The 27710-nt window shown below is 30.8% G+C and overlaps 1 protein-coding gene across 2 annotated transcripts in view; it reads left to right on the forward strand.

Moving 5' to 3' along the window:
* Positions 1–27710, forward strand: part of LOC142327683 (protein FAM91A1) — an 81245-nt gene that overhangs the window by 37814 nt on the left and 15721 nt on the right. The window contains exons 8-14 of one of the 2 annotated variants that reach the window (XM_075370921.1): positions 2006–2231; positions 6551–6637; positions 7466–7656; positions 9889–10052; positions 16487–16635; positions 19831–19957; positions 25216–25485. In XM_075370921.1, the coding sequence (XP_075227036.1) occupies positions 2006–2231; positions 6551–6637; positions 7466–7656; positions 9889–10052; positions 16487–16635; positions 19831–19957; positions 25216–25485 (1214 nt within the window). The remainder of the gene's footprint in view (positions 1–2005; positions 2232–6550; positions 6638–7465; positions 7657–9888; positions 10053–16486; positions 16636–19830; positions 19958–25215; positions 25486–27710) is intronic. The other variant, XM_075370922.1, reaches the window with a different exon arrangement.

Genomic DNA, 27710 nt, shown 5'->3' on the forward strand with positions numbered 1-27710 from the left:
CATCAGCTGAAATCCAAATAATGCTATCCTTGAGTTCATTGCGTATTTCTTCCAGAACATGTAGGTAAATTGTTGGTATGTAATCTTTACACAATGTTGATTCATCTGCTGGTATATTTTGATTCAAGCCATATTTTTGCAGAAAATCTTTGAAGGTAGGATTTGTAAGTTTGTGAAGAGGAATATTACTTGTAAGGAGTGCTTCACATAAATCCATGCTAAAGTAACTTTTTTGTTTACCTTTGGAAGTGAAACCACTGCTACTTGCCACTTTTATAAGTGTTCTCATGGGCCTTTCTTTTGCAATCCTGAAATATGAAGATGACTTGTTCATCTATGTTGACATGCTCATTTATTTGAAACTTTTTGTGCACAAAATATTTTTCTCATAAACTCGACAATATAAAACATTTCCATCATATGTAAATGTTCCAGGATAGTCAGCTATCTATGAAGAGGCATTTTTTTTTCGGTAAGCATGGTACACATTAAACCTTGCTCAAATAAATAAAAAACTAAACTAATGCAATGAGCACATCAACAATAACTTGCATAATTTAATTTCCTAGGGGGTGGAATGCTTCAGTAGGCGTGCGTGATGCAGAACGGTATTGTCCGTCTTTGTCTTGTGTGAGTCTGTGTTTTATTTGTCCTCATAATAATATTATTCTACCAAAACCATAGACGCACAGCTGCTAAGTGCTCTCTAAGAGCCATGCGGCTAATAGGTTTGGCCGGCTTCAACGTAAGATTTCATTTATTTACCGAAAAATATTGTAAATATAGCAAAAATATGCATATCACTAGAATTTAAGGAAAATATGCAATAACCGGTGAGAATGGGCTTAATATGCAAATGCATATAATCTGGTCTCTATTGATAATGAAAGAAAAAGGAAAAATTTGGGAAATAATTTTTCAAAAACTGTTTAATTTTTATTTATTGGATTCTTAATTTTCAAGTTAACTATGAAAAAAGAGCATAAAATAATTTTTCCTGGAGGGACTGAAAAATTCTGTAATTTAAAATGTTATAATTCAGTTAATTTTTTTATTGAAAACAGCAAAAAGAAAATGTATTTCCTTTAATTAAGCTTTATAAAAAAGGTAATTTGTATCTGAGCACTTTTTTTTATACAAAATGATACATGGAATAATGTAATTAATATTGATAATTGTTATAACGTGTGTTTCAAAAAGGACGCAACCCTAAGATTAAGAAGGTAGAAGTTACGCAAAGGTAAATTTTATTCTCTCTACATGACAGTTGACACTACTGTACTTGAGGTTAGCAGCTTGTAACAGTTGAAATGTCCTCCTTATGCACTAGTGCTATATTGTGTTAACTATGTTGTTTTCCAAGGACAAATGTGTGTTTATTATTAGACCTATTGCACGTATAAATCTTATGAACAAGTGAAAAATGAGTTTCAGATCGCTCAGAAAGTTATATTCACACGCTGGGTTTTCACTATCTACAGATTTCAGGGCTACTAAAAAAATTGAAATTGCATGCTTATCGCATTAGTGTCATTTAAGAACTGAAAGAAGTAGGCCATGGAAAATGTTTGCAGTATTGTGGTTGGTTTCGTACTCTTGTTGATGACAATTGAAATTTTTTGATCGTACATACTGTCAAGTAAAAGAAAAAAAAGAATGTATCATATTTATTTTTGTTAATTTTGTATTGCTATTTGTTATTGTATATTAAATATATCTTTGTCATTGTGAGCAACTGTTTGATGGTTAGCCTTTAAAATTATTTATAAAGAAATTTTTATATTATATAGTATTACTAAAATGAATAAGTATAATTGTAAGAGAATAAAAATATAAATTTCTCCTTTTTTCTTTTTATCGTATAAAAACAAATGATATTAAAACCTTGTCTTTACATTTTTTTTAAAATTATCTCTTTTTCCTGAGTTTTCAATATGGAAAAATTAATGTAAAAGTAATTGCAAGATTTATTCCTGTATAAAATTATGTTTTTGTTTGTTCTAAGGAGCCTTAGTCCTATATCAGATGAACCATTACTACTGGAATTAAATGCTGCTTTAGCCGAAGCAGGAATAACAAGCGATGATCAAAGTATTTCAGCTGCTGTTACAACACCGAGTGAATCTGATGATGTTTCAGATCAGTCAGCTCCATTAACAAAAAATAAACGTATCGCATTCATATTTGATTCTACTTTGACGGCATTTCTAATGATGGGTAATTTATCTCCGGTAAGCTTTTTTTTTTTCCTCAACCTTGTTAAACACCCCCAACATCCCCAGCCTCCGCCGTTAGGCTATGCGCAGGAATGTCGGAGTGTCATGGCAGTCGACTGCCCCCCTGACTTGAATCTCCGGTAAGCTGTAACTACACTCATGTACTCTTTGTCATTAGTAATTTATCTATGCAAAGCTTAGTAAAAATCACATTATATCTTTTCAAAATACCTATTTAATGTATTGTTCAAAATACATTGTGAACAAATGAGCTCCCTCCATTATGTCATTCACTATATTCACACATATACATATCCAGTGAAAACATTTTAATAATACATCTGATATCATAGTTGTCTATAAAGTGAATGCTTTTTTATACTTGTTTATTATTTTCTTTGTTCTATCCCAGTCTTTTAACCACATTTTTCTTTAATTTGTTTTTGGTAAAGCAAATCTCAAGTTTTGAATAAAGAATAAAATCATAAATTAAACAATAAAATCAAGATGAATTCATTAATTGAAAATTAGGATTGTTTTTGATAGTAGACGTTTAAAAGTCAGAAAGTAGGCAAACAAGTAAATTTACCTCAAGCTAATTCTCTGATTCTTCATTGAAGAATTTCATGTAACACTCATTTTTAAAAATACAGTGACACTTAACTGTCTGCATAAAATATGTTATTTGGTGAACATATACATTTAAAATTAACTAAAATATATATTTGTATGAGATGCTAATAATAACATTCTCATGAATGTATACTGTGTGTATTTTTAGTAGTGAGAAATCATTACTTGCCTAAACTCAGCTTCTAAAGCAGATCTCCCATTAATCCTGTGAAACTTTCTTCAAAATGAAATTCATTTATATGTAAACCAGATATATCTCATAAGGAAGATGAAAAAAACCTTCTACGTATGTTGGTGGTTTTAAGTTAGTTTTTGAATCTTTTAGTCTAACAAATATTTCAGTGCTAGAAATATGCATCATTCTTGTAGACAAATTTTAACAACAGATTATTCATAAGAATGTAATTTAGAAATAAAAAAAATGATGATAAAGTAAAATTACTTTACATTCAAAAACAAATATTACTTAAAATCTGATGACCTTCATATAAGTTTTATTAACAGCAGCCTCATATGAAAATAGCTCATATGTTTAAAAGAAATGGTAGGATACACTGTAGCTTTAAGGAACAAAAAATTATTACACATACTATATTCAGCAAAAAAACAAACTTTAGTTGTATGCAAATTAAAAATTGCTTTAAGTCTTAAATTCAGTACCAAGAGATCACAGCTTCAAAAATGCATATAGTGCTCATAAAAGCATTCCATACAATCAGGATTTGCCAGCCCACCTCACAGAAAAAAAATAAAAAATGTACTTATTTTAACAATTATATAGATCATGTCCAGTCACTTGAAACATAATGAAATATTTAAAAAACATGTAACTAAATGCAATCTACTAAATGAATAGACAAAGCTTAAAGAAAATTCAATTTTTAAATACAACATACACCCTTTTTACTACAACTTAAGTATCTCATTCCAAAAAAATTACTTATAATTTCAGTTGAAACAACATTGCTCAACTTCTGTTGTGCAGTAGCCACAAATATGTAGAATCATCAGCAGATTACTTTACTGAAGCAATTTGAGACATTAGTAAAAAAAAAAGAAAATTATCATCTTGGATAATAAAAATACTGTTGGTTTCATTTCATTGATTAACAGTTGTTTATCCTGTAAAGTGTATTTTGGTCATTTTCTTTTATCTAAGTAAATTATTTACAAATAATACTTTTTTATCTTCATTTTTAAAATTGTATATATCAAATGATATACACAGGGTGATATTTAGGTATGGAAACAACTTTATACGGATATCTGAGAGGTATTTGGAGGCAAAAATAAATGGGGTTCTACATAGTTCAAAAATATCTGCATTAGTTTTTGTCCACCATCTTGGATCTGCCACATTGATTCAAACTTTAATTTTTTTTAAATAGGAAGGTGGATATATGACACATGATTTTGATTTAAGATTTTACAAGAAAAACAATTTTGAAACCTGTTTTTCTGTTAATGTCTTCATTATTGAGTTATAAGTATTCAAAGTTGCAATGATGGAAAAATCGTGTTAACAATAAAATGAGGTAAAATGCACTGCATGATCAATTTTATTGCATTTTACATTCACAGTGTATACCATAACAAAATTTAAACAGTGCTACAATATTGATAATAATAATCAATAACTAATAATTAACAACATATTAACTACAAAAAAAAATGGTTATTTCATATTATTTTGTAAATAAAAATTAACTTCCAGTATTAATACCAGCTGATATTTGTTACTTATTGTAAATGAAACAAATCAGCTGGAAATATTTACTTAAAAAATGTATTACAAATTTAGTTGAGTAAATCAGCTGTTAATTTACAACAGTGCATTTTGTATTACGTTGAAACAATTCAACATATTAACTCCTCATTTCATCTTTTTACTTCATCATACTTGTAATGGTAAAATTTGACAGTGCTAGTAAAATTAAGCTGTAGACTTAGTGGTTCTAATTTGTTTATTGATGAAAGTTTTATTATTAGTTTCCTCTTTTATTTATTTAGTTTTATTAAATATTAAATCTTCAAATAACAATACCTTCTTTAAGTGAAACCGAAAGAGTAATTTTGTTGATGATATATGGGTATGGTGACAGATTTCGGCCTTTACAAGAGGTTTGTGATTTATTTAATAGATTTTCAAACAGAGAACCAATAGGTAAATTGACTGTGATCAAAACGTAGAGCTATTGAAGAAACCGATACTGTAAAGAATCATCCTGCCAAGAACTGCCACAAGTGATGCAAAGTCATTAGATGTATTGCAGACATTTCTTGAAGACTCATTCTCATTCTTCAATTTGGAAAGCTGTTGTCCAACATGACATAAGTTATTTTTCAGTTCAAAAAATTCTTAAAACAAATAAAATTCACCCTTATAAGCTACACCTTGTGCAAGAACTTTCAGAAGATGATTTTGACTACAGAGTTATTATTGTGATATTATAATGAAAAAATAGACAGATGCAAATTTCTCTTATTCAATAATATTTACTGATGAAGCGATTTTTCTGTTAAATAGCCATGTGAATAAGCAAAACTGTCAATATTGGAGCAATAATAATCCAAGATGAATGTGGGAAGCTCATATACAGCACCCTCAGAAAGTGAACATTTGGGCACAAATCATTGATTATTGTATTGTAGGGTGTTTTATTTTAGATGATAGTCTTACAGGAGACACTTACTGCAGCTTGTTAGCTGATAGGATTTTACCAAATATCTGAGAAAATGTTGGACAAGAATTAAATAATAACTTATGATTTCATCAAAGGTGGGGCACCACCTCATTATTATCTATGAGCACAACAAATCTTAAATGAACTATTTCCAAATCACCGGATAGGTTGTACAGGAGCATAGAATGACCTGCCAGGTCCCCAGACCTGTCTCCACTGAATTACTTTTTTGGGAGTACCTGATACATAACGTTTACAAAACAAAACCTGCATACATGACAAATTGAGAAGAAGAATAATTGAAAAATCTACTTCTGTATCACCAGACATGATACAAGTTATAAATGAATATTACTTGTGGTTAGCACACTGCCAAGCTATAGAAAGGAAGCATTTTGAATATTTATTGTAGAATACTATGCTTTCAAAATTTATTTCATTAGTAAGTTACAATCAAAAACATTATTTAAAATTTTAAAATATTGTAATGTTTAAAGTAAATAATATCAATTGTTATAGGCGTTTAATTTGTTGCTGTGGTTGTTAATTATTAGTTGTTTATTATTATAAATATTATAGCATTTTTTTAAAGTTTGTTATTGTATGCAATATGCATTATGAATGTAAAATGCAATAAAATTGTTCATGCAGTGCGTTTTACCTCGTTTTATTGTTAACACAATTTTTCCACATTGCAACTTTGAATGATTATAACTCGATTACAAAGGCATCAACAGAAAAACAATGTCACCATTGTATTTCTTTCAAAAGTTTAAATCGAAATCATGTGTCATTCCTTGCTAACAAAAAAATTAAGTTTGATATTCAGTACGGCAGACAAAAATTAAAAACCCACCATAATGAGATTTTTTTGAACTATGTAGAACCCCATTTCTTTCTGCCTCCAAATACCTTTCAGATATGCTGTATAAAGCTGTTTCCATACTTAAATATCACTCTTTATAAATGCACCTGTATAAATTAAAAATTATAAATGTATTTATTTATTTTTCACAGGGGTTAAAAAGCCATGCAGTTACTATGTTTGAAGTTGGTAAATTATCGGATGAACTTATTGATAGCTTCTTATGTGAACTTGAAAAGGTACAATTGTTAATTTTTTATATCTTTATTTTTGTGTCTTAACTGTTAGTGTGTAATAATGTATTACCTCGTCCACTTGTGTATTTTACCTGCTTTCATTTTACTCTTTATACTTTTATTGTGTTGGGTTTACCTTATTTATTATTTATTTTTTGAATTAACTGAACAGTTTTGGAATTGGTGTACAAAGCTATTTAAACCTAATGAGAAATTAATTAAGCACAAGAAATAAGTTGAAAGTTAATTTTAGAAATTGAAAGACCAGATATGTATGTGTTATTGTATGCATAAATATTTTATCAAATATGTTTTATTTTGTTGATGAGGCTAGGATGCCCAATCTTATCCAATAGGATTAGCCTTTAGGCTTATTGTCCAGTCAGCTAGGAAAAAGAGTTCCTGAGTTGATCCTTAGGCAGTCTCCTACCATATCCAAAACTGCATTGGTTCTTCAGGTTCCAGTATCAAGTAAAACATGCAGGAGAACCTAGTAGGGTCTGTCCTTGACCAATATCCACATTACTAATAATGGGAAAGAAGGGATCTCAAGAATAAGGAGAAGAGGTAGATGCTGAAAAAGGGCAGGCTACCATCAGGATAATTTATTTTCTTGTCCTGGACCCTATCAAATATCTTAATTACAGACTGATTGAATGAATGTTAAAAAAAGAATCAGTTAAAATAAAAAGAATTTTTTTTGAGATGTCACATCATCCACCAGCAAAAAAATTATTCTGTTGTAAATAATTTAAAAAAAAGGTATTTAAATAAAAATTGTTATTAAAAATAAAATTATCTCTCGCATTGTTTTTTTTTTTTTTGTTTTAGGTTAGCACAACAAGAGATGATAGTGAAGGTGAAGTTAGACGCTACTTTGAACATGCTTTAATATTACGCTCAACTGTTATGAAGTTAAGATATAATAGTAACAGTAACTGTGGTCTTGATTTGATTAGGTGTGAAAGTCTTCAATCACTTGATAATGACACTTGTACTAGGTTACTGAATAAAAATTATGGGTATGTATATTCATCATCATTCTTATACACTTTTGGCAGCTAAAAGAGTCAGTTTTCCCAATTACAGAAAACTTTTAATAAAAAAACTTAAAATTTTCTTTTTGTTTATTACTTCTTTATTACACATCAGAGAAAGAATTCAATATCTTCTTTTTCTGCTATTAGGTATTCATGACACCATTTAACCACTGAATTACAGAATTTTTCCTGTAAAATTTTTCCCAGTTTATAGAACCATCTGGTTTTTCTATTGGCAGCTTGAGGCAGTTCAAGTCTTTGGATTTGAAGAAGATACAATGTTTTTTGAAAATTTTTCAAAATTGAAAATTGTACAGTGTCAAATCATATGAATTTGGTGGCCTTTCAATATTCCTCACTGTCCTATCTATTCAAAAAAGATTTTGAAAGATAAATGTGGTTTTTCTGGCAGAGGTGAGCTTGAATTTTGTCACTACTTCCTAGATTTTTGATAGGGTGAAATAATACCCATGTTTCATCTCAAGTTATTATAGTCTATAAAAACTTGTCTAAATCTTTTATCACTGCATAGATTGTGACAACAGCCAATCTGTTCTCTTTGTGTTTAGGATACAAAAGACAGGAAATCCACATAGTACTTACTTTGCTGAATTTTAAATAATTTTGTGGTATTTTTTAATACATTCAATAATTTAAAGTTTTTCTGGATTTCCTTTATAAATTTTTATTATTCTTCAATCAGTTTTTAACTTTGATCTGCCTTCTTTGATTGAGATTTTTTTTGCAAGCTTGTGGTTCATTTTCAGCTCTCTCCCAACACTCTTGGAATCACTTTCACTGTTCATATCCTCTAGACTGAAAGACAGTCATCCTCAAACTGATTTTTAAACTCATATAAAGAGAAAGATATCCCCTTCATGTGTCAAAAGTTTAATAAATTATTCACTAAGAAACATAATTGTTCTACCAGTTGCTCAGACATCTTGATTACTGCAGAAGGGAAAGAAAAAGCAGCAAACTCTGCTTATGACAATTTAAATCTTCCTTATATATTTCCTGTTTGTACACGTAATATTTTATTACATTGACCTAAAGCAGTATTAGTAAGTAATGTTTTTAAAATGCGAGAGTCATTCAATAATTAAAGAGACGAATTTAAAAAAAATGATATTTATTCAATGACAGTGATTATAATTTTATTTCTCAACAAAATCTCAACTCCCGCCTTTCTTGTGCTTTTTTATTCCATTAGTAATGATTGTTCTTTGAGAGGACCAAACAAAAAACCTGATTGTGCAAAATTGGGACTGTAGATGGCTGTAACAGTACATCCTAACTCAACTTTTGAATAGCTTCAAACAGAAAAATTATTCTTTTGAGAGAGAACCAGGAAATTTCCTCCTTATTGAAGGTGTGACTTATTTTCTGACACTTTATTTGTCACAATGTTACTTATTGTTGATTGTAACTTACTCTTCCAAGTAATCGCAATAAATTGGTACTTCGTAGTCCCAAAACATTGTTAGCCTCACTTTATCAGCTGATGCGTAGGTTTTGAACTTTTTACTGGTGGACAAACTTGGATGTTCCATGGTGTGATGTTTGGATTTCAGCACAAAATGATGAATCCAAGTTTTATGTGATCTAAAAGTAGCATTCTCTTTCACTAAAAGTTCTTGTTTAAATCTCTTATAAATATGAATTCAGATGTGTGTGTAATTTTGAGTTAATTGTCTTGGAACCCATTTTGCAGTAATTGATATTATCACAGATGATGGAATGAACTGAGCCAATATACTATAAATTTCAGTAAAGTTTTATGCAACTCTCCTTGTGAATAAGATCATTAATGTGATTTTTCAAAGTGTCAATTGAAATTTCTGCAGTCTTTTGCTAAAATACACTTTTCACTGAACTATTTTAATGTTTGCAAGTGACTTTTGGATCACAAATATTTTGATTTTTTAAAGGTTTCACACTCGAAAAATAAAAATCTTATCGCAAGATGGTGTTCTTCTATAGTACATATTTCAAACAGAGCCTACATTTTGAAATAAACAAAAGAGGTTTTTAATGATGAAAATTCTTTTTGAACAATTTTTTTCAATATCCAACTTGAATATCAAACATTTATTCAGATTATTGTATTAAGTAGTTTTCTGCTATTTGTCTGTAATTATTGAACAACCCTCAAAGTAATGGAAAATTGATAGCTTTCTCTTATTTAGTTCTAACACTTTTTTTATCTTTCAGTTTACTGGTAACAATGGCTCCACTCAGTAAAGAAGTAAGATCAATAAAATGTGATTGTTTACCACACCTTGGACCAGCAACACCAGAAGTCAATTCAATTTGGTTTAAATTGTTCCTTTATCATAAGACTGGAAGTGGCCCACCTTCTTTATTACTTACTAGAGGTAAATAAGTATATTTCTTACTCATTATAAGGCAGTCACATTCATCAGTAACCAGTACTGTTTCCTTAGTCCTGAATGAAATGCTGACTCTATGCACCTAAGCTGCTTCCAACATTGTTTATTTTTAGTAATCTAGTATGATTTCAGCAATATAAATATATCACTTTGTTATGACAATACATTTAATTCTCATCTCTAAATAAAAGATTCAGTACTATATCAGATTGGATAGTAATAAAGAAAATACACTCAAATTTATCTAATGATCATTTTATCTTCATGAGCTCAGTTTAGTATGATTAACAAAATTTTTTTAATTGTCAAGTTACCTAATAATGCAATGCATTCAAAATATTTTGTAATAAAAATATATGTCGTCACTTTAGATAAAATTAAATATGAACCATTATTTTACAATTTAAAGATTTGATTATGGCTTGATCACTCAATGACACAGTTCATTTATTGTTGTGTATTAATAACTATTGTTTTATTCATATAAATTTGCAATATTATTATTACTTTTAAAAAAATTTAACCATAAATTTTAGAAATGATGTGTATATTTTAAAGAACATTTCTGTCATTTTGTGAACATTTTTTTTATACCTAATTCAGTTAGCTTATAAAGTTGAAGTAAACAAACTGCACATATGAGTTCAGGCAGCCCATTCATAAGCATCTCCTGTAAATTCATATAAAACTACGCGTTTGTTTAATATTCAGTAACCATGTGCAATTATATATATATATATTGTACATTATATGTACAATATATATATAATTATATATATATTGTATATATAATTGTACATATATTTTAAATTTAAATAGCATTTTTATCTGAGTGTTTTTAAGAGTTATGAAATTGTCAATTGTCCATAAACAGTAAAAGTTCACTAATATCTTAGATTAAATTTCTGTGATAAATAAATAATAAATTTAATTCAGTTTTTGTCACCTGATTGTGAGAAGTCCATAGTGCTGTTAGTATTTAGAAACACAATGAGAGACTCAATTTTGTTTTCTGTTATATTATTCAATTCCCAATAATTTGGTTCAAAATGTTTTATATACAGTTTTTCCATTCCTGCTGGCCCATTTTGTAGATTGCTTTTAAGCATAAATTTTTAACATTTAGATATTTTAAAAGTCATATTTCTGATGCTCTTTAACTTTTGATTTGTCCCCAAATTAACTCAATTGGATTGAGTTTACAATGATAGGAAGGTAATCGAAACACAGTTTTACCCATGGATCTTGCTAACTCATCAATTTTATACACATAAAAATTACTTTTAATGCGCAAAACCGTTTGCGATGATTGGACCTAGGTTCATCCTCTTCAAAAATCACTCCTTTTGAACTAAGCCACATTTTGATAACATTCTTTTTCCAAAACACGGCTGGAATTTTTTCCTTTTTACATGAATGATAAGGGGGAATGATAAGGGTTATTGTCCACGACAATAACTAATCTTCCAGAATAGGTAACACAAACCATTTCTCAAAAAACTTGCTGTTCATCTTATTATGATAGTCTCCTGTAGATTTAGATTTAAAACTCCAGAGACCACCATGTCAAACCCACTATCACTGCTGATATATGTAAGTATGAGACACCTACCTTTATCCAATGGAGCCTTATTACTGGTTGATAAGCCACACTGAAAGGGTTCTTTTGATGAATTTACAGCTTCGTCTTTTACAAACAAAACTTTTTGTTGGCCTTCATTGACCCAAGTTTCATCCATATAATATATTCTATGACCTTCTTGCCTCATTTTCTTTATTTCAGTGAGGTAATGTTTTTGCCATGTAATGATATCATTATTGTAAGTTGAAGCACCTTCCCGGTCCTGTTTTTTTGTATATAAAATTCATAATTGTTAAAAATATATAAAAAGCTATTCTTCGAAAATCTAGTAGACCATTATCATCTTTTACAGCTCATAACACTTTGTCTGTTGTAAGCAGTTTGTTTTGAAATTAAAATTCTTGCCCTTTTTTATGAATCGTGTTTTTATCAAAATCTTCAAATTTTTCTTCAACTGACCTATTAAGTTTTGTTTTATTGGAGAACGTAATTCATTAACAGATTAATACTCACAAATCACTTTTTACACTGAAACAGCACAACTTCCACTTTTGTTAGCAGTTTTATTAATGACATCCAAAATCAATGCCATTGGATTATTCAGTAATTTACTCTTATAAGCATTTAAAATAATGTATTTTTCCTCAGACTGAAGAGCTTTTTTCTTGGCTTTTTATTCAGAGGAATACACTACACTCACGTTCCAATAAACTTATAAAGATTGCATTATACAAGTATTAACTTTAAATAACATTAGAGTAAATAATAACAGAAACATAAATTGAATACAAGAACAAAAGAGTGATCATATGAAAAGATCAAGGGTTTTAATAAAACTGAGAAGACATAATATTGTATAAACCTTTGAGTATATGACTACTATGTGACTAATTATACAGTGACTGGTGTTGTACATAGATATGGCTGCATTGTGAATTGGTACTGATACACAGGACGTGACTCAGCAGAATCATGACTAACTCACACAAGCGCAATGTTTGTTTATTCTTCATTCTTTAAGCTAATTGAATACAGTATTATTATTTATCTATGCAGATAGGTTTATTAATTTCTAAATGAATATCTACTTAAAATGCTAATTTAAAAAATTATTTAACATCAGTTTTCCATAAGAATTTTTTTATCAAATTAGGCCTTAGCCATTGTCATTTACCTTTATTTCACATTACTCAATTTCCCTGATGCTACTTCTGGCATGTACCTGACAGCACCAGGTACATACCAGAATTATATACTGAATTATCAGGTAGTGTACCTAACAACCTGAATTATCAGGTTGTTAGAGGTGCCTGATAGACATCTTCTTATTCAGGACCTGCAAGGATTTATTATAAAATATTACAACTTCAATTAATTTTTATAAATCCTTCTTCATTTTACATGCAAGTAAAAGTGTTTAAAATATTCTTATATAAGATCTGTGATATTAATTTGTAGTTTATCTACATGATTGTTTGAAACAATCAGAATAAATGTCTTTAAAAAAATTTAACAGCAACTTTCATTGGTTTTGAAATTAGTTACAATATAGTTAAAACATTTAGTCAGGTTAGATTCATTTAAAAACTACTTCCCTGATTCAATATTTAACTACAAAAAGTATATAATATATTAGATTCTGTTACAGAAGTTTATAAAGCTGAAAAAATAAAAAATTTTCTATGTTAAAATTTGTAAGTTGCTAACAAATATACATTATTATTTAAAAATATTTCTGATTTTTAAGGATTTCCTGTTTTTATAGTTTAAAAATATATTACACACTATGAAACTGCAGGTAGGTATTGGTATTAGTTATTTAAAAAGTGTATTTTTTATGTTTAAAACATCTTCTGATTTATTGGTATATAGCTTCTTTATTTTTCCTTCTTTTTTAGGTAGATTTCATAAGAAAGCTACCTATTGTAATGAGTACCATGATTCGACTTCTGGGAAATTTTGACATATCTTCGCGTTTCACATTCCCCAGATCCCAAAACCACAGTCAGCTCAAAAGTTTATATATATATTTTTTTTTTCACTTTCTTGTGGATACGATAACTGCCGTAATTTTGCACCAATCACTTTCAAATTGTTCCTTAAAGATAATTCGTCCCAAAATCTCAGTCTCGAGTTCATTAACAGCCAAAATTGGATCGTGGGGCTGTAAATGGGGGGTTTCTTGAAAAAAAACAGAATATTGCTTTAACTTTCTTATTAAGTAAAATATCAAATTTGTTTAAGTTCCTATTATTCTTTGGAAAAGGGCCTAAAACTTATCTTAGTAAAGGTTTTTGATATCACCGACCATTGGCCCAGGGGGTGAAAATGTGGGGTTTTGAATACAAAAAAAATCATGCTTCCCTTAATAAGTACAGTATCGAATTGGTTTAAAGTGGTCGTTAGTCCTCTAAACATTACCTAAAACGTTTGAAACAATTTTTAATATGACCAATCCTTATGGCAGGAATGACCAAAATATTGCTGGAATTGTAAGAAGATGGGACTTGTCATATGCTAAATTTATGAAACTTTTTTTCACTTGTAACCATTGTCGTATTGAGTAAATTTGATGTTTTTCTTAACTCTAAGGTTGAAATCTTTTTTATCCCCCACTTAGCACCGGCGAAATCTACCTCCACCTTGTGGCATGCTGAAAAGGATTTTTTTTTTTTAAATTTAAAAATCTTTTAATTACTAAAAAATTGTTCTTATTGTATTATTTACTTCCAGAATTAATAGAAAAAATTATTTTTAACAATTTTTTTAAAGTTCAATTTATTCAAAGATTAAATTTGTTTTACTTACATTAATGTAGATGAAATAGTTTGAAATCTTAAAATAATTCAAATTTTTGGCAAAAAATGTCTCTCTGCTCTTTACTTTTTAATTTCATTCTTTAACTAAAGTAATTTGTATGAAGCAGAGGATAGGAGCCTTTGAAAATCTGATAGAATATAATTTGAAAAGAGTAGGTTTTAAAATCATAATTTTTGTTCTCACAAAATATATGAATGGCACCTTAGAACTATAAACTATAACTATTTAAAACTTTATTTTATTTATATTATATGTCATTTCATGATATAATATTATTTTTTATTATTATTATTATTATTATTATTATTATTATTATTATTATTATTATTATTATTATTATTATTATTATTATTATTATTATCTATTATTTATTTAATTTCATTTTATTATATAATTTTTGTGTTATATTATATACTTATTTTATTTGTATATCCTTTTTTATTGACAGCCTTTCATTTTTTCATTGAATTGAGAAGTAGATTGATTAGACAGAATATTTAATTAGCTTCATGTTGTATATTTCACATTTTAGCATAATTTTTTTTTAATAAAAATATTGTAATGTAATTAATTACAGTTTTTCTTTTATTTGTTGTGAAGAATTGAATCTCTAAATGTTTGATGGCACTTTTTATTCCTGAAGGTGGCTTTCACTTTGTTTAAGAGCTAGTAGTGAAACCATTTACAGTGCAAGCTTTGAATTGTTTCATGGAGAAAATCAAAATGAAAAACATTTTCACAGAGAAAATCAATGAGCAATATCTTTTCAGTCCCAGTAGGCTGGTTGTGAGGACTTATCCAGTTGATGGATGCATTTTCACCTTTACAGGGCAAGGCTCTTCACTCCTATGCCACTTCACACCCGCCAATTTCAACTCAGAAGTATAATGATGTACGTATGTCTCATCACATGTTACTATATGATGCAAAAAATTATTCTCTTGTCACTGAATTTGATTTTCCTGTCGGAGCTGTCTGTAATTTTATTTCTGATCTTGGAACCCACCTGGCATAGATTTTGTGGAAATTAGATTCTTTTTTACAATGGAATAAGCATTTCCATGACCAATATCCACTTCCAAAGCATTTCATCAATCATAAGCTGCTGTTCATATTCAGTCTGGTCACAAATTGTTTAGATTTTATCATCTATTACACTTGAATGTCTACTATGACTAATTTTTTACAGCTTCATGCCCTATTTTAATTTTCTGGCCCAGTTGTAAATTTAGGCATATGACATTGTCATAACCCCAAACTCTGTTCCGCAGTTAAATCAAAATTTCTGAGAGTTTGATGCCCTCATTCATGAGAAACTTCATGGTAACAGTATGCAACCGACAGTGGAATCTATTGCTCTTACATGATGCTACTGAACAGAGAGAAATTAATTTTGAGGAGGTGGAGCTTCTATTCTCTTCTCATACCTCCACTCTTCAGCAGCCCACTTTAGTTCATACATGAGTCATAAAGGTAAAAGTCCAGTTTGTATTTGACTGACTCTCATAGTTTGCATTTAATTAAGTTTAAGTTTAGTAAGGAAAGGCTGTCAGTAGACTCTATGAAGCTCTGAACCTTGGTTGTTTTTATATAAATCTGTGAGAATGTTGCTTGTTTTGTATATTTCAGGTTGAAAATGAAAATTTAATATTTTTTATGTAACAGAATACAAATGTAATTTGTTGTACATTATTGAAATTATATCTCATATGATGTTTATTGACATGAGAATAGATAAGTTACAAGAGAGAAGGTAAATGAACTAAATGATGATTCAGCTTTGTTATACTTAGACATGGCAATTATTGTTCTTACTTTGCATCCTTCAATTTAATTAACTTCTGCTTTTGAAATATCCTTTTATAGACCATTTAGTTTTATGGGGATGCCATCTTGATAAAAAATTGAAGACTATGATGATTTTACACCAAACACACCTGTTTGTGTAAATAGTTGTGTAAATTGGACAGTTGACTGTATTATGTTCACTAAATAGATTTTATTTTGTTATTTACAGGTACTCGTGTTCGAAAGCTTCCAAGAATATTAAGGTCATGTGATAAAGTACTTGTTACGTTATGGGGACATGACCCTACTGTCATTCCTTTATCTAATCTTATATTCGCTCTTAATGATGCATTGGTTCATTCTCCTGTTTTAGCTCAGGTAAATTGTTATTCTGCATCATTTTTGTAGTATATCTTTATACACTATTACATAATAGTAATTTACAAATATATCATGCCATAGATTAATATATTTATTGTTTCTTTGTTGTGTAAATATAGTATCATCCAGAGTACTAAACTAATTACCTTGGGTATAGTTGTTGGTATATTTCTCTGATGAGTTATCGTATGCTTCCAGTTTTGGTAAGATAAGATACCTGTTATTTATTTTTAGAAAATTAAAATCTGTATTAAAACTGGAACATTTAATGTTACAACTTAATGTGTTTTTTTCTGCTTAACTACTTTTTATATAATAATACAGTGTAATCATTTTATTATGCACAACATGGTACTATACACTATAATTCCACTATGGGCTATAACACAGAGATGCTTACATTTGATTTGATTCATGGAATGTAGTTGTGCACAACTGGTAATGTCTTACAGCAAGTGTTGGAAATGTCCACCATTTTCATGGAAGGCAGGTCCAAATCCTTTGCAACATATTTTTTGACACCCTTCGTAGGACATCAGGGCTAATGGAATTCATCTCTGCATCAATGGCTCGCTCCAGGTCTTGTATAATACATGGATTTGCTTGATATACATATTCTTTTAAAAAACCCCAGAGAAAGAAGTCTGGTGACAATAAGTCAGGAAAACAAGGGGGCCATAGACCTTTTAAGATCATGCAATCAGCAAACATTTCTTCCAAAAATTCCATGGTGTTTTTGGATGTATGGCACGTTGTCCCATCTTGTTGCAGGTAACAGTAGCATTCAGGCTGGAGAATAGCTATTCTCCAGTCTGATGAACAAACAGATTGCATAATTATATCCTGGTATGTCAAACTGTCAAGGGTTTTGTAAAAAAATTATGCCTACTGTTGGTCATCAAGAAATTACACACCAAACTCCTACCTTTTGTAAGTATAGTGACAGTTCATGTAAGATGTGTGGATTTTGTGTTGACCAGTATCTTCTGTTGTTCTGACTATTGATCACTAAAAACACATCATCCAGTATGCCCATTCCATTATTTTCCACCTGGTTGATAAACCATTGGTAGTACCTTATTCTTTTAATAGTATATAGGGGTTTCAGTTCCTGTACCAAATGTATTCAGTGTGTATGTAAACTTAATTTCTTTATGGCCTTTTGTGCACTCTCATACGATATTCCTGTCAGCGATTATACTATATGCTAACTTTTCCTTGGAAACTTTTAGGTAATGCACATAATGCTCTTGCACGGTAATTTTCTTCCATTTTCTTTTTCAATTCTATCAATACTAAAGCATGCCTATTCTTCTTATTGTGAGCAACACTCCCAGTCTCTCAAATGCAACTGATCTTTCATGTTACTGTTAATTTGTTTGATACAAGTGCACCTGGAAACCTAACATGAAATTACTCTTTAACTTGGTCATATGACTTGCTTCTGAAGTACATCTTGACAATAAACACCCACTGTTCTATTGAAAATGACATGATTATTCACAAGGAACATGCCACACCACACCACACCACACATTCTGTTATCACAAAGACTATGTGCTCCATATGCACAAAAACAATTATTACACGCTGATGCCACCTATACCATTAGGTTAGCTAACTATGTAGACAGCACCTAGACAAACATCAACTAACTTTCAGAAATTGCTAAAACGTGGTTACTCAATGTCATTGTGCTCAAGACAAATGATGTGCACTATAAAATGATCGCACTGTAGTTAGGAAGGGTCTTATGACAATCTAAAGAAATCTTTAGGTCACTTCAACGAAACTGTTAAAAAATATATTTTTGTGTAAAAGATTTCATTAAATTAAAGGGAAATACAAGGGTGAATCAAATATAAACAGTAATTTTTTTTATAACTTTATTGATTAATAATATACACAGTTCATACCTTCATCATTTCTCTATATAGTCTCCTGCATGATCTACACACTTTTGCCAACAATTTGGAAGCTTGAACATTCCTTTTTCATGGAGTTTTTTTAAGTTTTATTTGAAAAAATGAATATATCAAGGAGTGTGTGTGCTTCTTGATGTCTTCATTATTTTGAATCTTCCCCTCCAAGCAATTCTTTCAAGGGTACAAACAAAAAATAGTCACAGGGGGACAAGTGTGGACTATTGGGCATACTCCGTCTTTTGTTTCGGTAGGTGGTTTTTGTTGACTTAGCAGCTGCCAATTGTAAGCCGCATTCACTGTTCGTTGATTGTGGAGAAAATCAATGAGTAAAACTCCCCTTGAGTAAAAAAAAATTGTTGCAACAGCTTTTCCGCCTGACAAACGGGTTTTGACCCTCATTGGGTACCCCTCATCCTTCCTTCGCCACTCCTTATTTGCCATTTTTGACCCCAGAGTATAATGATGGACCCATATCTCATCATGTGTTACGATGCGCCTCAAAAAAAATTCCCTTCTTGCTGAAATCAATTCAGAAGTCTCTCACAGATCTCCAATCTGACCTGTTTTTGATTTTCATTCAACAACTTCGAAACCCATCGAGCACTAATTTTTTTTAAACCCAAGATCAGTGATAAAGGATTGAGCACTACCACAGCTGATATCCTCTTCTGACACAACTTCTTCAACAGTGAACTGTCAATCACCTTCGATAAGTTCTTGGTGGGCTGACCAGGCCTGCTGCTCTGACAAGGATGTTGGCATCCATCAGGAGGTCCCATGTTGAGTTGGCCAGGGAACTTCTTTTTTCTTCTTCCATTTTTTCTTCTGCTTCTTCTCCAGGCAGTGACAAATTAAAAATCATTCTGGTGTTTGCTCTTTATTGGAGCCTGTGAGTGGTGGGGCCACAACGCCACTGTGGTGGAAGAGCTGCTGCACAGCTACTAGTTGGAGTGATGCTTATGCAGGCACATTTGTATACTATACTCCTGCTGACATCTGAGCTACTAGCATTGCATTCACCAATATGAAGCTCAGCATGTATATGGCAACAATATATATATAGACATCATTATATCATTGCAATATATTTGTTCATATGTTAGATAATGAATTCAGTTACTTTTAAACATGTTAATTGTTAAACTGATTTATAAAGAACCTTGAATTTATTCCATGTAATATTTCTTTTCACAATTGTACATTTGAAAGTGTGCATTCAGTTTTTTAAACATGTTAAGATACTAATATACTGTTACATTTATTTCAGGCATATGGTGTTAATAAAGGTGCTGATAGTAAATTAGTTACATTCCCTTTTACCTCTTTAAATATTGCCAACAATGATCATATCAATGATAGTGATAGTAAATCAACTATTACATCTTTATCTCAAGGTAAATATATTTTTTGTTTATGGTGATTTTGAAAATATTTTATCTTAAAGGATGAATGAATTATTATGGTTATTTATTCTGCTGCATAGAAAACTTAGCTTAATATTGTTTTTAAGCTTGCTCTTCTTTATTTGATGAAATATTTTTCTTCATATTTCCTATTTTACTAGATACATTTTAAAAAGTATTGACATTTAGAAACCAAGAATATGAGTTACCAGCTTACTCACTAACAATGCATACAATCACAGGGAATGAGTCAGCAAACCTATTGCTCTGCCTTTTATACTGATGGTGTTTTTTTTTGCCTGAGCAGATGTTGCATGGTTCATGGATAGTGAAAGAGAACTCTATATATGTGTTCTCATACACTTTGTGATGACCTCTTGAATTATCATCCTGGTAACAACCTTTATATCTACCAACATTGACTAATGTCTTTCTATCTCCTCAGTGTTCAGTCACAAAAATCAGTAATCTTTTTAAAATAGCAGAGTATAGTTTTAATAAATAAAAGTTCAGGTATTTCGTAGTTAAGTCTTTTTTGGATTACAGTATGATATAACTTAAAATATTGCTGCAGTAGAAAGTTGCAAATTATTGTACTTGACTTTCCCAAGTTTCTGTGACAGTTATAATTAACCTCTATATGGGCATCTTTATCTAGACATTATTCAATATCAAATAGCTTGCAAAAAAACGAGTACCATTGATTAGAGATTTCTAGCAATAGTAGCAGGAATTCTGACCTTGAATGTATCAATAATTGTCACTAAAAATGCATACACAGTATTTTTTTATAGCTCAAAAAGGAGAAATTTATAGTTTGGCAACTTTTTAAAAAATCCTTGAGCACATTAGTTTCAGTTACATGAGGTCTCACATTTTTCCTAGGTGGTATTCAACCACCCTATTTTTTCTGTTTTATATATATATATATATAACATATGTAAATAAATTATGAATGTCTATTTTATGGTGTAAAGATGTGCATTTACAACCATCCATGTATCTACATCATAACATATGTTAAATATATTATTTCTGATGCACAAGTTTTCGTCATTTTTATCGTTACCATTCATTTAGATATAAATGATACAGATTAGATGGTCTTTTCCAACAAGAAGGTCATAAAAAACAAGATGTAGGTGCAAATACAAATGTAGATACATCATGATAAAAAAAAATGAAAAAAAAACAGTATGCTATTCATAATAGGACATCACTTAAAGTCAACAAAACTTTATATGTGTGAAATCTATCTTTATGAACAATAATTAAATGTGACCTGATGTTTGCAATCTAAACAACATAAAAATAAAAGAAGGGCAAAAAAGGGCAGTAGGAAAAGACTACTTATTCATTTTAATAGACAACTTTGTTATGGCATATACAGTATGTTTGTAAAGTAACTGTACACCTGTCAGACACTAGTATGACAATTGACAACAATGACTTTCCTTATGTTAGTAGTTCGAAATAATCCCCATGAACATTCATGTGTATCTGCACATCTTTCTTCTTGTTCTTGGAGATTAACAGGTTGTTCATGTGGAATGTTCTTGGTAAAATCACGAATATCAGTTGAGAAGTTCCTGAAGGTGTGGGGGTTTTCTCAGTTTATATTACTATTTGCATTACCCAAGAAATAAAAACCCAGCAGTGTTGAATCCAAACATTATTAATTTCATCTCGGTTTGCTCTTCCATGAACTGGTAAATGATTTACAATAACGAGCTGAATTTATTGTTTTTATTAAGAATATTGGGCCAACTATTCTTCTCCGGGACATTACAGTCCACCACACCTTCTGGTCATAGAGGAATTTCATGTATGACATGCAGGTTGCTGGCAGACCATAAATGTGATTTCTTTGCGTATAAATACCCTGATAATTGGAACCATGCCTTAACAGTGCATAAAATATTGTCAGAATTGTCCACTAGAAACTGTTGAAACCATTCATATTCTTGAATTCACTTTCTACAGCCTGTGGCCGATAACTTTTAAACTATTTTCACTTTATATCAGATGAGATTGAGCTACTTATAAACTGCCTAGTGTGCAGTTGCAGCACCGATGTTTTTCTGTCATGCCAACTTTTACATGGACTTGTTGAGTACTGATGTCTACCACTTCACTCACACCAATCACATCTCTCTAAATTTCTTGATTAGAACTCGCACACTATATTGATTAGTACTGGTTACTTGGAAATCTAATAGAAAATTGGTCTTCCACTGTCTGTGTGCACTCACCTTGTTCATGGAAGATATATTGAACAAAAATTATTCATTGTTCTAAAGTTAACACTTGCGAGTGCATATGTAAAAGTATGATCTTAATCATTCAGGGCCAACACACACACAATAAACAATAAAAACCAGCCACACCTTCTTGTCTCAAGGTCACCAGCCTGACTTGTGGACACAATCCACACACAATACAAGATTATCAACCTTTGCAGAAAACATTACTTGCAGCGCACAGAATATAATCTCTCAATATATAATCACTTTTATATAGATATACTATTATTTTTCAAATGTACTATTATTGCTGTGTAATGACTACTTTCAAAAACATAATTAGGGTCGTTGAAAACAATTATTAATAAGATTTGATAATTGGTTTTGATTACCATTTTATAAACAGTCTGATCTTGTGTCTGTACATTATAACAAGTTTCTAGTAAAGACAAAAATTAGTTCTTAATCTTAATAAATCATGCAGCCATTTATTAAACTGATAAATGTTCAGTTATTTATTTTTATGCGAAATAATTACAGAGAGATTTTTTTGAAGAAATGTGTTAAAGTGATAACTCCTTTATTATTACAGATGTAAGCTTTGCTTAATTATAAATTTATTAATATAAAAGCCTATGTATGTATTACAGCCTGTTATTGAGCAATTTACAACTGTTTATTAATTCTGTACATTACCTAGAGCTCATCTATTTTTTTTTTTATTCATTCAATTTTAACAATCTTTACTTCCTTCCTCAGATACGGTTTTTCATTACTCAGAGCAGTTTCCTTTATTTTTCTGTCCATTACTGTTGTTCATAACCACTGTTTTTTAATTGATAATGTGGTGCAAGGTACAATTATAATTGCAAAAATGAAATGATGGTTAACTGTTCAAAATAAATATAATATGTATAAGCTTATATATATTTAGTCGATCTAAACAGTGATGTGACAAAATACTAAATGATCCCCTCTCTTCTTTCATTCCCTCCATTGATAAATAATCTATGCGTGATACTAACATGGGGATCACAGTCTCCAAGCATTTGTAGAGATCAAGGATTTTTTGTAAGACAATCTGTTCTAATGAAAGTATGTCATCTAACCTTTGTGCTAGTAAGCATTCAACGAGGTAATTCAGACATCCTTCTTCAGAGCAGTGAAGCTATATTATACTGAAAGTCACTTCTGTGTAATAATGTTCCTAATAAAGAACTACATCAATTGCAGTGTATTTAGATACACAGATTTTGTGACATTACAATTAGCAAAGAAGAATAGCCCAATGATTTTGTTATACCATATGTTTACCTTTGTGTTAACCCTCACATCCTCAAAACAATCCTAGTATCCAGAATGGACTTGCCTTAATTAATCATTATCCTTATCAGTTTGGGTCAAAATCTCTACTGTAAAGTCATAATGTTAGATATCACCTGATACATTGACTGTACAATTTCTACCTTGCATTAATATAATGACAACAGTCTAATTAAAATTTGTGGTCTGTTATACAGAATATTTATAAATCATACGTAAAGGAACAAATAGATTACTTTGGATTGTTGAGCAAATGTGGCCTGCATTTTTCACTAAATAATTGTGGACAATTTGCATTCCTGCCTCTTGAATTTATTTGCTAATTGTTTGCTTTTTACGAGGGATATCTCTAAAGTAAAGACTGCTGGGAAATTTCTCTCCTTAAGGTTGGCGAACCTGAGTCATTCATAGACATGCTAGTAATGCAGTCACTGTATTATTCTCTATAAGTTGTCACATTGTAGTTTCTTTGATTATGTGTGAGTTATTACGTTATAAAATGAACAGGAAAATTGATGTTGTTGTCAACTGTGAAATATGTTAGTCATCTGTTTTTTAAACCATCAAAACGTTAAGCTGGCTGAAATTCATAGCCAGTTCGTTGCTGTATATGGTGATAATGTAATGAATGAAATAAATGTGTGAAAGATCAGAAATAACAGAAATAATTAATTTGCATGATGAAGAATGTTTGGGGAGGCTCTCAGTAATCACCGAAGACTTGTTGAAATATGTTGATGAAATCAGAAAAGGTCATCGCTCAACGATTTCCTGATGTTTCAAGAGCTGTTATTGATCGCATTGTTCATGACCATTTAGGCTTGAGAAAGGTTTGTGCAAGTTGGGTGCCGCACGACTTAACAGAACATCACAAAAAAATCCGAATGGGATCTGCTTCGGAATTTTTGATGCACTATACATAAAAAGGTGATGAGTTGCTAAATTCAGTTGTTACTGGCAATGAAACATGGATTTTGTATTACACACCAGAAAGACAGCAGTCAAGTGAATAGTGCCATCCTCAATCACCAACAAAGGTCAAGCTAAAGCCCTTTGCAAAGCATGTCATATGACAGAACAGACAAATTTTTCTGAATTTGAAAAGATTATGGTTGAATGCAACACTTCTCTTTCATATTAGCTCTGTGCTCTGCTCAAAATATAAATTAACTATACATGCAGTTTATGTAGAAAAGAAAATTAAAAACTGAACAGAAAAATGTTTTAATCAGTAATAAAAAGGTATAATATTTCCATCTTACTTTAAGACAGACCACAATAAATCAGAGGACAGGTAATAATGCAATAATTCATTGATTGCAAGAATCATAGCAATTAATGTTGTCTTTCCACAATATAAAGCTGCATATCAGCAAATTCTGCCTTACCACATTTCATTTCTCAATTTACGTAAGTTAGGGCCACTGTAATCAAAGGGTGCTGCATTATGTAATTTGATATATTCATACTTTGATATTGTATCCATCTGTTTTGTGTTCCAATCTTGGTTCTGATTTAATAATAATAACATTTAATTTTTATTATAAGACATACCAGAATTTGGAAGAGCATAATGTAAAAAAAATATTGTGCACTTATTTTTAAAAAAGTAGTTTTACATTTTTGTTTTTGATTTTTTTTTTAACTAATGAAGATATTTAAAGTTACTGCTGAATGTTGCAGAAGAATTAGCATGGAATTCTCATTCAGCTATTAAGAGATTAGGTGAAGTAGTGGATTTAAAACATAATTGTGGATATGTCACTATGGTAAGATTAAAGAAAACATTACTATCAACTATACGTCCTGGTGTTGTGGAACCTTTATGGTCAACTGATCAGCAGCCACCCACTACTACAAGTGTTGATAAAGTTAAACAATTCCTCGATGGGTCGTCTTCCATTTCAATAATTAATACTGAGAGTAATAGTAACAATACATCATGGACACAAGGTAATTAATTTATATATTTTATTTACTCTTTAAAAAACTTTACTGTGGAAACCCCGTTTCAGGTGTAATTCAGTGGGTAATTGCCTGTTTCAGGGGGTTTAGAGGGGTAGTTGACTGGATGTTGTTAATTTGTGTATAGTAAATGAGATTATCTTACAGCCTAAATAGAAAGTTTAAACATTGTTTAGAGTAATTTATTTCAACAAAAATAAAAGGAAAACCGGATTGCAAATATATTACTGTAAATGTTAAAATTAATCTATTATTGAATGATCAACACAAATGAAATAATGTTATGTACAGCTAATCTTATTTAATAGGGCTATAACAATATTGATAGTAATGTCTGCAATATATACGAGGTGTGATAAAAAATACGATGAATGAATTTTTATAGCGGCAACTGCCGACGCTACATCCATATCCTGTAATTTGTCCAATAGCGTGATCAACTGAGGCAGGCAGGGACAAGTTGTAACACGTTCGAGCTTGCCAGTCAGCTGCCAGAGCCGCTAGAGTGAGGTTGTGTTTATCGTGTCTGTCGCGCAACATGGATTTTGAAAATCATGTATCAATTTGCACGGAGTTGAAGGGTCGTCTTCATGGCCAAAATTGTAACTAGAGATGAAAGTTGGGTCTATGGCTATGACCCTGATACCAAAATGCAGAGTTTCCAATGGAAAGCCTGTTCATCTCCTTGCCCTAAAAAGGCACGTCAGTCCAAATCCAACATCAAAGTCATGCTCATTGTTTTTTTTTGATAGTGAGGGCATAGTGCGATCAGAGTTCGTTCCAAGGGGAACAACTGTAAACTCTGAATTTTATAAGGGTGTACTGTAACGTTTGCGAAACGACGTACGAAGAAAGCGACCAGAAAAATGGACCAATGGCGTCCTTCGACAACGCGCCGTGTCACACCTCACTTCTCATTCGCGAGTTTTTGGCTGAAAAAAGTGTTCCTATCTGTCCACATCCACCATACTCACCGGATTTAGCACCATGCGACTTTTGGCCCTGCCCAAAAATTAAAACTGTGCTTAAAGGAAAACGTTTTGACACCATTGCTGACATTGAGAGGGCCACGACCGAGCAGCTGAAAGCCCTTCCAAAAGACGCCTTCCAGAAATGCCTCCAGTCCTGGAGTCAACGTTGGGATAAGTGCATTGCTAGCCAAGGACAGTACTTGAAGGAGATTAAATCGAATTCTATGTAACCTTATTACTTTTTTTAATAAAAAATTATTCACCGTATTTTTTGATCACACCTCATATATATATATATATATATATATATATATATATATATTTATTTATTTATTTATTTATTGTGTTTGTGCGAAAAACGTTAGAATTAAAAACAAATTTCAGACTAATTATGAAATGGCGATATCCAATGTCATTCCTCAAATTCCTTGATATAGACCCAGCTAATGTTTGTAGAAAACGTTCAGTTTTGAATCATTTTTCCCCCTCTGCAATACCCAGATTCTACTCAATATTGCTCATATAAGGATAAAATCAAAACCTAAACCGGCAACGATTGTTAACGTCTATATGCCTACAAGCGCCCATGATGATGATGAGGTAGAATGTGTATATGAAGAGATTGATCAAGCAATTAAACACGTAAAAGGAGATGAAAATTTAATAATAGTTGGAGATTGGAATGCAAGCATTGGAAAAGGCAAGGAAGGAAATATAGTGGGTGAATACGGACTGGGCAAAAGGAATGAAAGAGGGGACCGACTTATAGAGTTTTGCACGAAGTATAATTTAGTAATTGCCAACACCCAATTTAAAAATCATAATAGAAGAATATACACTTGGAAAAAGCCAGGCGATACTGCAAGGTATCAGATAGATTATATCATGGTTAAGCAAAGATTTAGAAATCAACTCGTTGACTGCAAAACTTACCCTGGAGCAGACATTGATAGCGACCATAATTTGGTGATAATGAAATGTAGATTGGGGTTTAAAAACCTGAAGAAAAGGTGTCAGATGAATCAGTGGAATTTAGAGAAGCTTGAGGAAGAGGAGGTAAAGAAGATTTTTGAGGAGGACATCGCAAGAGGTCTGAGTAAAAAAGATAACGTAGAAAATGTAGAAGAAGAATGGGAGAATGTTAAAAAGGAAATTCTTAAATCAGCAGAAGTAAACTTAGGCGAAATAAAGAGAACTGGTAGAAAACCTTGGGTTTCAGACGATATATTGCAGCTAATGGAT

The sequence above is a fragment of the Lycorma delicatula genome, chromosome 7 (genome assembly GCF_047948215.1).
Source record: "Lycorma delicatula isolate Av1 chromosome 7, ASM4794821v1, whole genome shotgun sequence".
Classification (NCBI taxonomy): Eukaryota; Metazoa; Arthropoda; class Insecta; order Hemiptera; family Fulgoridae; genus Lycorma; species Lycorma delicatula.